Here is a 15,225-nt window from a genome sequence, read left to right on the forward strand (position 1 = left end):
AATATATTTATATAACTTTTATTATTAAAATATACAATATATAGCTCAATTTATTTTTAGTTAAAATTTTCACTTATTTTACTTTTTCAATATTAAAAAAGAAGGAGAAAAAAAAAACTATCACAATTGGAATTTATTTGGATCGGGTATAAAGATAATCAACTACGATAAATAATATCCACTATATGATTATTGTCTTCTTTTAAAATGAGTCTATAAGCATAAAGTATTTCAAACAAGATCGCGATTAAAATAATGGCATTTTAACTTGGTTTTTCTTTAAAAAAGAAAATCAATATAAACTATATTCATAACAATATAATGAAATATTAATTTATTAAAGGCACCAAGTACTATATAAATTGAATTATAATAAATTAATATATAATTATAAAAAAGTCGAAGATTATTTTTAGAATAATACATCATTTCAAGACATTTCAAATGCTTAAAAAATGAACATACTTATCTAAAATTGTTGGCATCTATATTTATCAATACTTACAATTTTAGACATCTAAAGATTTCGACCATCTTGATTCTATGTAAAAAAAAAAAAAAAAGAAAATTTACCTAAGTGGGCTGGAGAATCGAGGTCGGACTGGAGAGGGAACCTCGAAGGATATCTAACAGTGTTCAAAGAAAACATGAATCTTAAATCATAAAATCTTGAAATTTAGGAAGAAAAGAGAATTATTTTATTTATTTAATTTCAAGTTTAAAAATGGTATATATATTTAAAGTAGGTAAATGATGTCTAATAAATTCTTAAATTTTGAAAATAATATCTAATAATATTTGAATTTCAATTGTTGAATTTGGTACGTCCCTAAATTATAAATTTGGGACTTATTAACCCACCTTATAGAAAGTTTATAAACCAATTAAATACTTTTACAAATTCTTAAAAAATTCTCACAATTTTTTTAGTTCAACAATATGCGAGAATGTATCAATTTGAATCTCTAAAAGATTGTTTAGAGTGCTAAATTGGTTATTGTAGTTTGCGAGGTTACTCCTTTTGGTTACTATAATATGTGAATTGGTTGAATATATATGTCTTAATTAATTGGCTATATTCAAAGTTAATTAACATAACTTATAATACTTTTCTAAAAATAAAAATACTCATAATTTGGTTTTAAACATGTTTGGTCCCTAAACTTTTATGAAAATAACAATTTAGCATATGATAAAGTTTCAAATTCAATGTGTATGTTGATGAAAAATGTAGAGGTCTTAATTTTAAAAGATGTCAATGAAAATCTCCATAAAATGTCGATATTGATTGAAATTTCTTGAAAGAATATAAAAACAAAAACTTAAAAAATATATCTAAATTAATAAATAAACACTTTGCACTTTTTAAGTAACTTAAAATGTATATTGTTTATGTTTCATTTACATTAGTGACATCTTGTTTTTTTATTTCTCGTAGTTTATAAATTTTCTTATAATATAATTTGAATATCGATTCATCTTTTATATCAATGTCAAACCCATGAACATGTAGAACTATCGATGGAACTGTCGAACACATTGATGGATATATAATGCCATAGTCTATGAAATTAAGTTTGTAGTGATTCATATCCTATACTTTACAATTTGTAATATTTTAGTCTCCACCGACACTAATATTATCACAATTTAATTAATTTTTTTACACATGTAAATTGATAAATAGATTAAAGGTATTCATAAAATATAAAAAATAAAAATATAACTTCTAGACTAGATTATTTTTTGAACAATAGAGATAAAGAAATTTAAATTAGAGAAACTTAGGGGATGTTTGGTAGAGAATTTGAAAACGAGGGATTTAACGAAAATAAAGTTGTATTTCATGTTTTCATAAACTTGTTTGGTAGTAGATTCTGAAGTTAGATTCTTATTTAAACAATTATTTAAAATGTACTTGATATTATATGTTTATAAATCACAAAATTAAGTGTAATTACCCAATAATATTTAGTTGACATCAACTCTTATTAATTAATTTATGAATATGATTTATATTAAATAAGTTATATAATTATTATTTTGTAATTATTATATAATTCATAATACATATTATATTTAAAAAAAAATGGATTGAGTTTATAACATGATATTTGTATTTCTAAATACTTTTATCTTTATTTAATATAATTTTAAATTTTAAAATTCAAAATTTGTATAAAATGAAAATATAAAAATATTATTTTCAGAATTTACACCATAGATTAGATTCAGAAACATATTTCGAGTCATCTACTAAACACATATTTATTGAATTAAGTGAATTTAAAAATATAAAATAAAATACGAAATCTCTGCGAAAAAGTTGGAACACATTCTCATGTAACTACATTCTGACTTAATAGACTAAATTGTTAGCTGAAATAAAGTGGGGATTTTTAAACCTAATTTAGGGAATGGCATTATTGAAATATTAAAGAATAGAAAGGGCAAAGTATTGGATAGGTCGTATTCTCTTCTCTCTTTTATTTCTCTCTATCTGAGCTTTCTTTAATGGGCTACCCGACGTGAATGAATCTTTAGTTTTTGTTCTTTCATGATTTTCTTCCTCATTCATTCTGGGTTTTTTGACCGTTGCTTTTCTTCTAAAAACCCTTCTTTCTCTCTCTACTTTCTCTCTCTACCCTTCATAATCGTCTCTCCCACTGACACTACCTCTGTAATCAAGCATCTCTTACACTCTTCTCTGTTCTCTCCCGCCGGCCAAGATTCATCCAACCAGGTACTTCTTCCCTTAATCTTCAATGATTTTCTGTTTTTTCTCTGCTTTTTTTCTTCTGGGTTCTCATGGGTTTCTGTGGAAATCGCAACATTGATGAAATATTTCTTGTTGAACCGTGAATTTTAAGGGATTCTGTGATTTTTCTCACCATTTGTTATTCTGGGTTGCTATTGTTTTCTGTTGAAAACACACATTGCTTCAACGTATTTTTTTTTGTAGAACTGTTATTTTTCAGGGATTGTGTACTCTTTCTCAACGTTTCTTCTTCTGGATTGTCTTAGTTTTCTGTGGGGATCATCACAATATTTCTTGATTAATTGTAATCTTTCAGGGATCATGTGATTTTTCTCAGCATTTTCTCTTCTGGGTTGCTGTTGTTTTTTGTGGGAATCGCATCATTGCTGAGATATTTCTTGCTGAACTGTAATTTTTCATCGATTATGTGTTTTTTTCTTCTGGGTTGCTATTGTTTTCTGTGTAACTGTAATTTTGCAAGGATTATGTGCTTTTTCCACTACATTTTCTCTTCTGGGTTGCTATCGTTTACTGAGGAGTGAGAAAATTGTTTCTATATTTCTTGTTGAACTGTGAATTTTTTGTTCTCTATCTCTCTCTCTTCTTCTCAGTGAATGTCTTAGACCCATTTGTTGAGAGAGAGAGAGAGAGAGAGAGAGAGAGAGAGAGAGAGAGAGAGAGAGAGGTTTATTCGTAATTTGATGTTTGATCAGGTTTCTCCATGTGAAATCTGCAAATGGGTCATTCTTCCTTCTTAACTTTGAGCCCTTTATCTTCTTTTCTTGTGTGTTTTGCTAAGCTCGAAATATGACAGTCATCATTTTCATTTTGCCTGTTTTTGACCTTCTTTTCTGTATTTTGTAATTTTATATTGCTCTCCTTTTGGTTTTTGTTTTTCCTTTTTAAGGGTGCGTCTCTTTTGTTTTTTTTGCTCCGTAATATAAAATTTGGTCAGTTTCCTTTTGAATTTCTAACTGGCAAGTTAAGGATGAGAGGCTCCTGTTGTTTCAGGAGAAATCTTTGACAACTCCTTCATAGAATCTTTTGTTCTTTTTTTGTTTGTCTAACTTCAAAATTAAGAAAAGCATTAATCCTCTAAACCCAATTTCTCTCTGTCCTCAAATCTGGTGGAGAAGCCTCCATTTCTGTTGATTTTGATTTGAAATTAGGATATTGCATGCTTCCATATTTTTTCTTCCTGTTTTCTTATTCTTGTGTGTGCATTTGGGATACTTTTTTGAATTACTCAAGTAATTCAAGGCTTGAAGTTGTCTCTTTTGCTTTTGCCTGAGCAGCCCAGAGAAACCTTATGAGTCTGGCAAGAAACACACAGCAATATCCTTGTGATTTCGGTTTTGATTCGAGCTTGACGAATTCGTAGTCTCTCAAAGTTTCCAACGGGGTCAAATTGAGATATGGGATGTTCCATGTCGAAGCTGGAAGATGAAGAGGCAGTTAAACTTTGTAAAGATCGGAAGAGTTTTATCAAACAAGCTGTTGAGCAGAGGAGACGATTCGCTTGTGGACATCTAGCCTACATACAGTCATTGAAACGAGTGTCTGCCGCTCTTCATGAGTATGTCAATGGATATGAGCCTCGCGAGTTGTTATTAGATTCATTCATTACACCCCCTTTTACACCTGTGAAGAAAACAAATCCTGGTTTTATATCTATAACACCGAATTCGTTCTCGCAACTTCCTATCCAATCTAAACCGAATACGGTGGTGAGAGTAAATTACCTGAGATCAGGTGGGAATGGGGCAGTTTCTGTAGAAGAGAGACCTCAGTCACCAGAAACTGTGAGAGTTCAATCTTATTCACCAATGCATCAGTATGGATTTGATGGCTACTTCCCAATGCAATCCCCACCAATGAATTCCTCATTCTTTTCTTATTCTCCTAACAACAGACAAAATATCCCTCCCCCATCACCCGAAAGTTCGCAATGGGACTTCTTTTGGAATCCATTTTCATCGTTGGATAACTATGGCTACCCCTCGCACAATGGTCTCGATCATATGGCAATTGACGATGAGATCAGAGGGCTAAGACAGGTTAGAGAAGAAGAAGGGATTCCTGAACTGGAAGAAGATGAAACTGAGCAGGAAGACAACAGCAATAGAGTAGACAACAGCAATAGAGTAAGAGTAAATCCCACGGAAGAAAGAACACGGACTGGCCAAAGTTGTTGTAGAGAGGAAGTTGTTGTTGAAGACGTGGATGAGGACGAAGACGAAGATGATGAGGATGAAGATGAGGATGACGATGACGATGACGATGAAGAGGAAACAAACCATGGAAGCGAGATGGACCTTGAACCAGGTGTACAATCTTGTGGTAATGGGAAGATTGATGTATCAAAGGTCCAGAATGCTGGACCTATTGCGAGTACAAGCCAAGAATCAGGGGTGGCTCATCCCGAATCCAAGGAAGAAACACCAGGCTTTACTGTTTATGTGAACCGAAAGCCAACAAGCATGACAGAGGTCATCAAAGAACTGGAAGCTCAGTTTATAACGGTTTGCAATTCAGCAAATGAGGTCTCAGCACTGTTAGAGGCTAGAAAAGCTCCATACATGGCCACTTCAAATGAACTTACAGGTTAGATACATAAATACTTCAATCTAAATCCCTTACTTTTAGTGCTTTTTTCCTCTTAAATGTGTGCTTTGCATTTGAGTCATTCGTCCATCTCAGTTAAATGACATGGTCAATAGTGTCCCATATTGATTGACCATACTCCAAAATTGGCTGACGCTATTATGTTTGAGAAAATAAAAAATATTGTGGTTTTGGATTTAGCAAATAAGGGTAAAAGGACAAATTTGTGGGATGCAGTTACAAGTTCTCGCGCTCTCATATTCTCAATATCAATTTATGAAGTCTTATTCTTCCTTGCAGCCATGAAAATGTTGAATCCAGTAGCTTTATTCCGCTCAGCTTCATCTCGCTCTTCCTCGTCAAGATTTCTAATCAGCTCTTCAGTAACTAAAGATGAAAGTGGTTACGAAAGCAGTGGCGATATATCGGAAGAATCCTGCTCATTTTCACCCGGTCATCAATCGACATTGGATAGATTATATGCTTGGGAGAAGAAGCTCTACCAGGAAGTGAGGGTGTGTAGCTCAAATTTTCTACTTGCTTGAACGAACTCTGTGGATCTTTCTGTTGTGCTTTTGTTTCTTTCACCGTGTGACCGATTCTCTTCCAACTTGATAGAGACGATTGATTGTGTGGCTTTGACCCAAGTTCTAAATATATCTTCTATAACTTTCTTTAAGGTATAGCAGTGGAGATAATTGATCTTTATAATTTCCTTCTTATTAAACAGTCTGGAGAAAAGGTTAGAATCGCATACGAGAAAAAATGTAATCAACTCAGGAACCAAGATGTAAAAGGTGAAGATCCATCTTCAGTAGAAAAAACAAGATCTGCCATGAGAGATCTCCATACTCAGATTAAGGTTTCAATTCACTCCGTCGAAGCTGTGGCGAAAAGAATCGAAATGTTAAGAGACGAAGAGTTGCAGCCTCAACTTCTAGAATTGGTTCAAGGGTATGTTTCCCTTGTTGCTCGACATCTTTACGTTGTATCTCGATTTAAACATGGTGGATTAGACCCGAACCAGGTTATACTAAGATAATTAACCACCATACTTCTTATGATTACATAGGTTAGCAAGGATGTGGAAAGTAATGGCAGAATGTCATCAATTACAGAAGCGGGCTTTAGATGAAGCAAAGCTTCTACTTGCCGGTATACCATCAAAGTTGGATGCTAGAAAGCTCTCTTCAGCACCAGTCATTGAACCAAACTGGTTAGCGCGGGCATCAGCCAATCTCGAGACAGAGCTCAGGAACTGGCGAAGCTGTTTCGAGTCATGGATCACTTCTCAGCGATCCTATATGCACGCAATAACCGGATGGCTCCTCCGCTGTGTAAACTCCGGTTCCTCAGACACTACAAAGCCCCCATTTTCACCTCGCAGGTCAAATACATCTGCACTGCCAATATTTGGACTTTGCATCCAATGGAAGAGGTTCCTGGATGATATCCAAGAGAAAGCAGTGCTAGACGGGCTTGACTTCTTTGCTGCTGGAATGGGGTCGCTCCACGCACAACAACAGCAAAGAGACGACCCTCACCGGACTCAAGTTGGGTCCCAGAGATACGAAGAGTCGGGTGGGAACATGGAGATGGTAGAGTTTGGGAAGGTTGAAGAGGTAATGACTGCAGAAAAAATGGCTGAAGTTGCCATAAGAGTGTTGTGTGCTGGATTGTCATTTGCTATGAGCTCATTGACTGAATTTGCAATCAGTTCTGCTGATGGATATAGTGATCTTCTTAAGCAAATGCCAAAAGGAGATAATAGCCAAATAGCACAATAGGCTCCTCAAGGTGAGATTGGAATGTAATTAATTACAAATGCTTTATTTGTAGCTTAGAATTTATTTTTTTGGTTGGGTTACAATGGTTAGAAATTTGCTTCAGATGTATTTAGTTGAAATCTAACTTAGATTTATATGAAGTAACCTGAATGTAATTTTTGCTACTCCCTATCTAACTCTTTTGGGGTGTGAGTTAGTTCTTTGATCAAAATGGATGCCGAAGTTGATATCAATAAAAACTGAACTACCTGGCTAGATTTATTCAAATGAAGGTTACCAACTATTTTTTTATTGGAAAATCTACACTTCTAGTTTTAGTTCGAGTTTTGGTAGCATTTTGGTCAAGGAGGTATCGAGCTTAGTCCTTAACTCTTGAAGGTTGAGTTTCATAGCATTTTGGTCTTTGGTGTTAGTTCTCATTTTTTAAGTTAGTCGAAGTTGATGTGGTGATGTTTTTCTATTAAAAAAATATATTTTAAACTTTTTTTTTTCCCGTTTTCCTCCCTTTTCTTTCCCCTTCTCCCAACCATGGTTGACATTGTTGTCATGCCATTTTCTTCTTCCCTCTCCCATCCTCCTTTCGCTTCTTTCTCTAAGTTTACTAAAAAAACAAAAGAGAGACGAATTAAAATGATCCTTTTATTTACGAAGCGCTCTTTGTTTCAGATTTGAAATGAGTTTTAGTTTTAGTTTTTTTCATGAACATGAGGAAGGGTAGAAATGGCGGTGAAAGGAAGGAGAAGGGCAAGAAGAGAGAAAAAAAGAAGACGATAGGGTGACCACAGTGACCATGAAAGAGAGGAAAGAGAAAGAAGAAGAAAGAAAAAAAACATTGCCATGCTCATTGCCATGTGTATAACTCAATTGACATAGTGCTTGTACTATCAATCTCGAACTCAGAGGTTCGATTCCCTCACTCCACATATTGTCAAAAAAATATATATATGTAGTTAATATGTTAATCAATTTCACCTTTTAAACGTAAATTGGCTTATCGCTTTTAACCCTTATTGGCCTACTTTTTTATTTTTTTTGTTACAACATAGGAAATAAGGAATGGAATAGAGAAGAGGAAGGAGAAGAAAGAGGGGGAGGAAAAGAAGAGAGGAAAAAAAAAGATGAAGAGAGAAAGAAGAAGTGTTGGAAATGGCAGGGTCCTCAGAACGACGAACAGTAAACCGTCAAGGCACGGCGGTCAAGCGAAGAGCAAAATTTGCAAAACAGAAACTCGTTATAGGTTGAGTCGCAGAGCTCGCTCTCTTTAGGACGTTTCGCGGCTCTGCCCAAGTGTGCAAGCAGGTCTGAAAATTTCCACGTCGCCACCAGGATAAAACAGCCAAATGAAAACTGATAAGAAATGCACCGTTATTGACCGGAACGTACACCCTTTCTAAACTATCTGCTCGGAAAGCTAAGATGTGTCGAAATGAATGTTGTGTTATGAACTGTTGAAGGCCTCACCTTTTATAAGCCTTCAACGTCAAACTGTAAGAAGCGAGAAGAGTGCTTTACCACAGAACGTACGCGGATGGTACAGACAAGCGAACGAATGGACTATTTCCCCCTTTTTTCGGTTAAAATAATAATAATAATAATAAAAATAATAAAATAATATTTTTTTTATTAAAAATAATCATCACACACATGCCACGCCCGACCAGACGGGGACGTCCATCGAACCCACATTGGTCTATCTCCTCACTCCCTCCAAAACATGGGTACCCCTTGTGGCTCAGACCTAAAACACAAGGTTGGAGTACATAAAAGAGACTTCCAACACCAAATTTTTCAATATGGGATTCTCCAACCAAAAAAATTTGGTTCCCTCTAGTTTTGAAAGTTAAATTTTCACCCAACAATCCCCCACTTGGAAATTTAAACAAAAAGAAAAGAGAGGAAAGATTTTCATCGAGCAGTTTCAAACTATACAATAGTGTGCATAAGCAAAGGTGTCTTACGACTTGAACCTTTACATAGTGTAGATGATTCAGAATATACTAGAGTAACCCTTGGTTTTGAACTCTATCACAGCATCTCACACAGAGTGTTATTAGGGTGTAGTACGAAAGCCCGTGCTTTTAAGGCCTAGCACGTGAATCCCGGTTTAGTGAATGCTTTAGAGAGTTTACCTAAAAACTCCATAGGAAGCGGCCCTCAATTCCACATTCACACAGGTGAGTCTATCAAGGGTACTCCTATAGCTAGGTACCCCACTTGTGATCGTATATATCTTATTAAGAACTGAGTTCAACCTTTCTTACGTTTCAAGATTTCATGCTCAGACTTTAAATCATAGGAATGGAACTCTGTGTTTGGGTTAGCATGATTCACTATATATCACTCGTGATCAGTTATTACCTGTTGAACCTGTTTCTTGGGATCTCCAGTCTACAGATTGGGGTTTCCTCACTATGATTCATTTTTCGATAGGCATGAGTCCCATCCTTTCTGAGGTTCTGAAAACCTATTCTCTGGCCAGTCCTTTCGTCAAAGGATCTGCCAAATTTTCATCAGTTCGTATGTGATCCACTCTAACTACACCAGTAGTGAGAAACTCTTTAATGGTACTGTGCTTACGACGTATTTGACGTCTCTTTCTGTTGTAGTAACGGTTCTGAACTTTTGCGATTGTTGCAGTACTATTGCAATGGATCAATATGGCTGGTACCGACTTTTCCCATAAGGGAATCTCTGATAGCAGACTTCTAAGCCAGCCTGCTTCTTCACTAGCTGTCGCTAGTGCTATCATTTTTGACTCCATCATAGATTGGGTTAAAATAGTCTGTTTCTTGAACTTCCAAGAGACAGCTCTGCCAGCTATATTAAAGATATAACTACTTGTAGCAATCATCTGAAAGAGAGTTCCAATCAGCATCATTGAACACTTCCAGGACAGCGGGAAACTTTTGATAATGTAATCCTAGGTTTTGGGTTTTCTTTAAGTATCTCATGACCCTTTCTATAGCATTCCAATGCTCTTTACTAGGTCTGCTTGTAAACCTGTAAAGTAATCCTACAACATAAGCTATGTCAGGCCTAGTGCAGTCGGTAACATATTTAAGACTGCCTATGATGCTCGTATACTCTGATTGATTAACACTGTCACCAGTATTCTTGAACAACTTGACACTAGGATCATAAGAAGTACAGGCTGGTTTACACTCAAAGTAATTATATTTCTTTAGAATCTTTTTTATATAGTGAGATTGATCCAAAGAAATTCCCTTTTCAGACCTATTTACTTTTATGCTAAGATTGCACTAGCTTCTCCTAAGTCCTTCATGTCGAAGTTTGCACTCAATAATGATTTTACATCATTTATGACGTGCAAGTTTGACCCAAAGATCAATAAATCATCTACATATAGACACAAGATAGTGCAGAGGTTATTATCAAACTTATAGTAGATGCATTTGTTACTTCCATTGACCTTGAAACCTTTAGATAGGATAAGGTTGTCAAATTTTTCATGCCATTGCTTAGGAGTTTGTTTTAGTCCATAGAGAGATTTGTCTAATTTTCACACCTTATTTTCTTGACCATAGACAATAAAACCCTCAGGTTGTTCTATGTAAATCTCTTCTTCAAGTTCACCGTTTAGGAAAGCGATTTTTACATCCATCTGATATACTACGAGGTTATAAAGGGTAGCGAGAGAGAACAAGACATAGATAAAGGTAATTCTAGTGACAGGGGAGAAGGTGCCAAAGAAATCTATGTTTTCTCTCTGTCTAAAGCCCTTCGCTACTAACTTGGTTTTAAATTTGTCGAAAGTCCCATCAGGTCTAAGTTTCCTTCTTAAGATCCATTTGCACCCTATTGTCTTACATTCTGGGGGTAGATCTACTAAATGCCAAGTCCTATTTAACTCAAGTGAGTTCATCTAATCATTTATGGCTTCTTGCCATAGGTTGGCATCTACTGAGGACAGGGCAACTCTTAGATCTTTAAGGTCTTCTTCTACATTGTAGGTCAGGAAGTCATTTCCGAAATCTTTGGCGATTCTAGCTCTTTTGCTTCTTCTAGATTCGGGGTCAGTTTCCTCTCTAGGGTTAGGATTTCTAACTAGGGTTATACCACTTGATCCAAAGCCCCACCATTTCTTGATTTAAAAGGAAACCTATCTTCAAAGAAGTCGACATCATTTGACTCAATGATCACTTGGTTCACTAGATCATAGAACCTGTAGGCTTTACTATTTAAGGCGTAACCTATAAAGACACGCTCGTAAGCTCTACTAGCCAACTTTCTCCTTTTTGGGTCAGGAATCCCTACAAAGGCTAGACAATCCCATGTTCTAAAGTAGGACAAATTTGGTTTCTTATTCTTGAGAATTTCGTAAGGTGAAGTTTTATTTTTAGATTTCGGGATTCTAATTAGGACATAACACACGGTAAGGATGATTTCACCTCATCAATAAGACACGACTCCTGAACTAAGTAAAATAGTAGCTACTAGCTCAGCTAAAGTTCTATTTTTCCTTTCGACTTTTCCATTCATTTCAGGAGAATAAGTTGCGGTATTTTCGTGTATTATTTCATGTGAGTTAAAGAATTCATTAAAACTGTCCGAGTCGTACTCGGTTCCCCTATCACTATGAAGTCTTTTAACTTTTCTATTAAACTGATTCTCTATTTCAGAAACAAAAAGTTTGAAGGCATCAAAAGCATCACTTTTGTTTTTCAGTAAGTGTACAAAAGTAAAATCAGAGCAATCGTCAATAAAAGTAATGAAATATCTTTTACTGTTCCTAGTCAATATGCCATCAAATTCAAAGACATCAGAAAGAATCAAATCTAGAGGCTCAAAATTCTTAAGTACAGATTTATGCGGAGTTTTAGTAATTTTAGCCTGACTACAATACTCAAATTTATCAAAATCATTCGTGGATAACTTAGGTATCATTTCCAACCTAATCATATTACTAATTAAATTCTTATTCACATGACAGAGTCTAGCACGCCAAATATTCATAGAACACAGCATATACACAGAAGATTTCATTTTATTAAAGTCTAAATTTAATTTGAACATTCCCTTAGTTGCATACCCTTTCCCTACAAATACATTATTTTTGGTAAGGGTATATAGGTCTGCCTTTATAGTTTAAGTAAACCTGGCTTTATTGAGGAGATAGCCCGAAACCAAATTCTTTCGTATCTCCGGAGTGTGCAGAACGTCCTTCAATATGAGGGTCTTCCAAGAGGTAAACTTCAGTTCCACCTTGCCCGTTCCAGCAACTTTCGTGGAGTGATGATCTCTCAACAGAATATTCTTATCCTTAATTTCAGTATAAATTTTAAATAGACTAAGGTCATGACAGATATGGCGCATCGCGCCAGTGTCTATCCACCCCCTTCACAACTACCGATCACATTTACTTTTGTGATCATGGCGACTAATGGTTCTTCTGTCAGGTTCGCCTGACCAGCAGGACGACGCCTATTCCTACAGTTCCTAGCCATGTGCCCAGCATTATTACAATTAAAGCAGAGGAACTGTACTGTTTCTCCTGAAGGGGGCTTCTGTTTTTTCTGTTGGTTCTGGTTGCTGGAGCCACGGTTCTAACTTTTTCTCTTTGTCCCCTTAGATGTTTTGTTAGGTTTTACCACGCCAGAAGCGGGTTTCCCAGGTACTGCGTTCACCTCCTCCCTCTCGTCCTGCTTCCGGGCTTCCTCCTCGATCCTTAGTCGGGTTATAAGACTCTCCAAGGAGAACTGCTTGGTCTTATGCCTCAAAGTGTTCTTAAAGTCCTTCCACAAAGGGGGCAGTTTATCAATAATAACAGCAACTTGGAATTGTTCATCTAGAGGCATACCTTCAGTAATTATCTCATGGGCTATCTTCTGGAGTTCATGGGATTGGGCCTCCATGGATTTGTCATCCGTCATTTGGAACTTAAGATAACGGCTGACCGCATATTTCTTCGACCCGGCCTCCTCGGTGTGTACTTCTTTTGCAGGACATCCCAGACCTCCTTCGCTGTCTTTATTGTACTGTAGTAGTCATACAGATCATCAGTCAAACCATTTAAAATGAAATTCTTACATAGAAAGTCTTTCTCCTCCCAGTTAACAGCTTCTTTTATCTGTTATTCAGTTGGTTCTTCTAAAAAGACGATCGGCTTAGCGCTGTACAAGCTTTGACAACTTTCTTGATGGTGAGGAAGAACAACATCTTTTGCTTCCACCGCTTGAAGTTCGCTCCTTCGAACCAAAATGGATGATTGAGGTCAGATATCATAACGTCATTGTTGCTACTGAGGGTCATTGATGATATGGCAACGTCTTAAAATTGTTGGAAATGGCAGGGCCCTCAGAACGACGAACAGTAAACCATTAAGGCACGATGGTCAAGCGAAGAGCAAAACCTGCAAATCAGAAACTCGTTATAAGCTGAGTCGTAGAGCTTGCTCTCTTTAAGACGTTTCGCAGCTCTGCCCAAGTGTGCAAGCAGGTCTGCAAATTGCCACATTATCCCCAGGATAAAACAGCCAAATGAAAACTGATCGGAAATGCACCGTTACCGACTGGAACGTACACCATTTCTAAACTCACTACTCGGAAAGCTAAGATGTGTCAAAATGAATTATTTGTTACGAACTGCTGAAGGCCTCGCCTTTTATAGGCCTTCAGTGTCGAACTGTAGGGAGCGAGAAAAGCGCTCCACCACAGAACGTGCGTGGATGAAACGAAACGGGATAGGCAGACGAAACGGGCTAAATAATAATAATAAAATAAACTATTTTTTTTATTAAAAATAATCATCACACACACTCGCCTCACCATGTCACACCTGATCGAACGTCCACCGAACCCATGTTGGTCTATCTTCTCACTCTCTCCAAAATATTAATATCCCTTGGGGCCCAAACCCAAAACATGGAGTACATGAAGGAGACTTCCAACACCAAATTTTCAATGTGGGATTCTCCAAAAAAAAAAGTTGGTTCCCTCTAGTTTTGAAAGTTAAATTTTCACCCAACAAGAAGATAGGCAAAGAAAGAAAAGGAAGTATTGCGACAGGCATTGGTGTTGGCTGCCATTAATGGTGAAAGAAGAAGATGGAAGGGAAGAAAGACAAGGGAGGAGGAAGAAAAGAAGTTGCTTTCGGTTCACGAGAATTTCTAATATTTGTTTGAGTTTAATTTTCAAACCAAGAAGCCAAAGCTTTCTCAAATAGACTTTTGCTTCTTTCCCTCTCAAACTCTTTATATGCTTTTGTGGGTGATGAGAACTAGGGGTGTTCCAAAAATCCGATGACTCGAAAAACTAATCAACTCAACCCAATCTGTGGGTCAGACTATTAAGTCATCTGGGGTGAGTTGTGTTTAAATAAATAAAAATTTTGTGAGTTAGGATGGTTGGGTTCACCCAAAATATCCTAATCCAATTTGAACTAACCTGGACATTATTAATTTAAGAAGTATATTGTTTTTACTTATAATAGAATTATTTTTCATTTGTTGATTTTTATTTTATTTTATTTCATGGTTTTTTTTGTTAATTTATTCTACAACAACTCCTAAAAATATTTTTTTTAGCACTTTAGAAAAGATTTTTTTATAATATAAATTCAAATTGAGCTAATAATCTTAACTAAATATATGAAAATAATTAAACAAAATTTTTACATATTAATATTTTACTTATTTTTTAAACAAAAATTTAAGTAAATGACCAAATTAACCCAACCCAATCCAACCAAATGTTTCATGGTTGGGTTAAGTTCATTATTTAATAAGGGTTATTAAGTTGAAGAAATTCATAACCCGAACAATCGGGTTGGAGGGGTTGGATCTACGAAATACTCCAACCCGACTCAACCTAACCCAATCTATGAACAACCCTATTGGGACCTCACCAAATAATTTTTTAATACTTGAAAAAGAAAATGAAAAATAATCAATTTGATGAGGTCTTTAAAACTCCAACATTTAAGAAATGTATCATGAATTGTGAAATGCGAAAACCTAAAAAGATTGTGAAATGCGAAAACAGAAAAAGATTAATAGACATTGTAAGGGTTTGGATACTGGACCACCTACTCCTGATATCATAAACTATTGATTGATCC

General features: G+C 35.7%; 1 protein-coding gene across 1 annotated transcript; it reads left to right on the forward strand.

Moving 5' to 3' along the window:
• Nucleotides 1-2,528: 2,528 nt before the first annotated feature.
• On the forward strand, nucleotides 2,529-7,382 carry LOC120080100 (nitrate regulatory gene2 protein-like). Its single transcript, XM_039034659.1, has 5 exons — nucleotides 2,529-2,743; nucleotides 4,054-5,362; nucleotides 5,663-5,877; nucleotides 6,093-6,316; nucleotides 6,435-7,382. Exons 2-5 carry the CDS (start codon nucleotides 4,174-4,176, stop codon nucleotides 7,147-7,149), a joined length of 2,343 nt encoding a protein of 780 aa, XP_038890587.1. The 5' UTR covers nucleotides 2,529-2,743; nucleotides 4,054-4,173; the 3' UTR covers nucleotides 7,150-7,382.
• Nucleotides 7,383-15,225: the final 7,843 nt, after the last annotated feature.

This window comes from Benincasa hispida, chromosome 6 (genome assembly GCF_009727055.1).
Source record: "Benincasa hispida cultivar B227 chromosome 6, ASM972705v1, whole genome shotgun sequence".
NCBI classification, from domain to species: Eukaryota; Viridiplantae; Streptophyta; class Magnoliopsida; order Cucurbitales; family Cucurbitaceae; genus Benincasa; species Benincasa hispida.

Coding starts and splice junctions, on each gene's coding strand:
- LOC120080100 (XM_039034659.1), top strand. CDS start 4,174: ATGGGATGTTCCATGTCGAAGCTGGAAGATGAAGAGGCAGTTAAACTT. Junction 5,878..6,092: donor AGCTCTACCAGGAAGTGAGG/GTGTGTAGCTCA, acceptor CTTATTAAACAG/TCTGGAGAAAAGGTTAGAAT. Junction 6,317..6,434: donor CTTCTAGAATTGGTTCAAGG/GTATGTTTCCCT, acceptor ATGATTACATAG/GTTAGCAAGGATGTGGAAAG.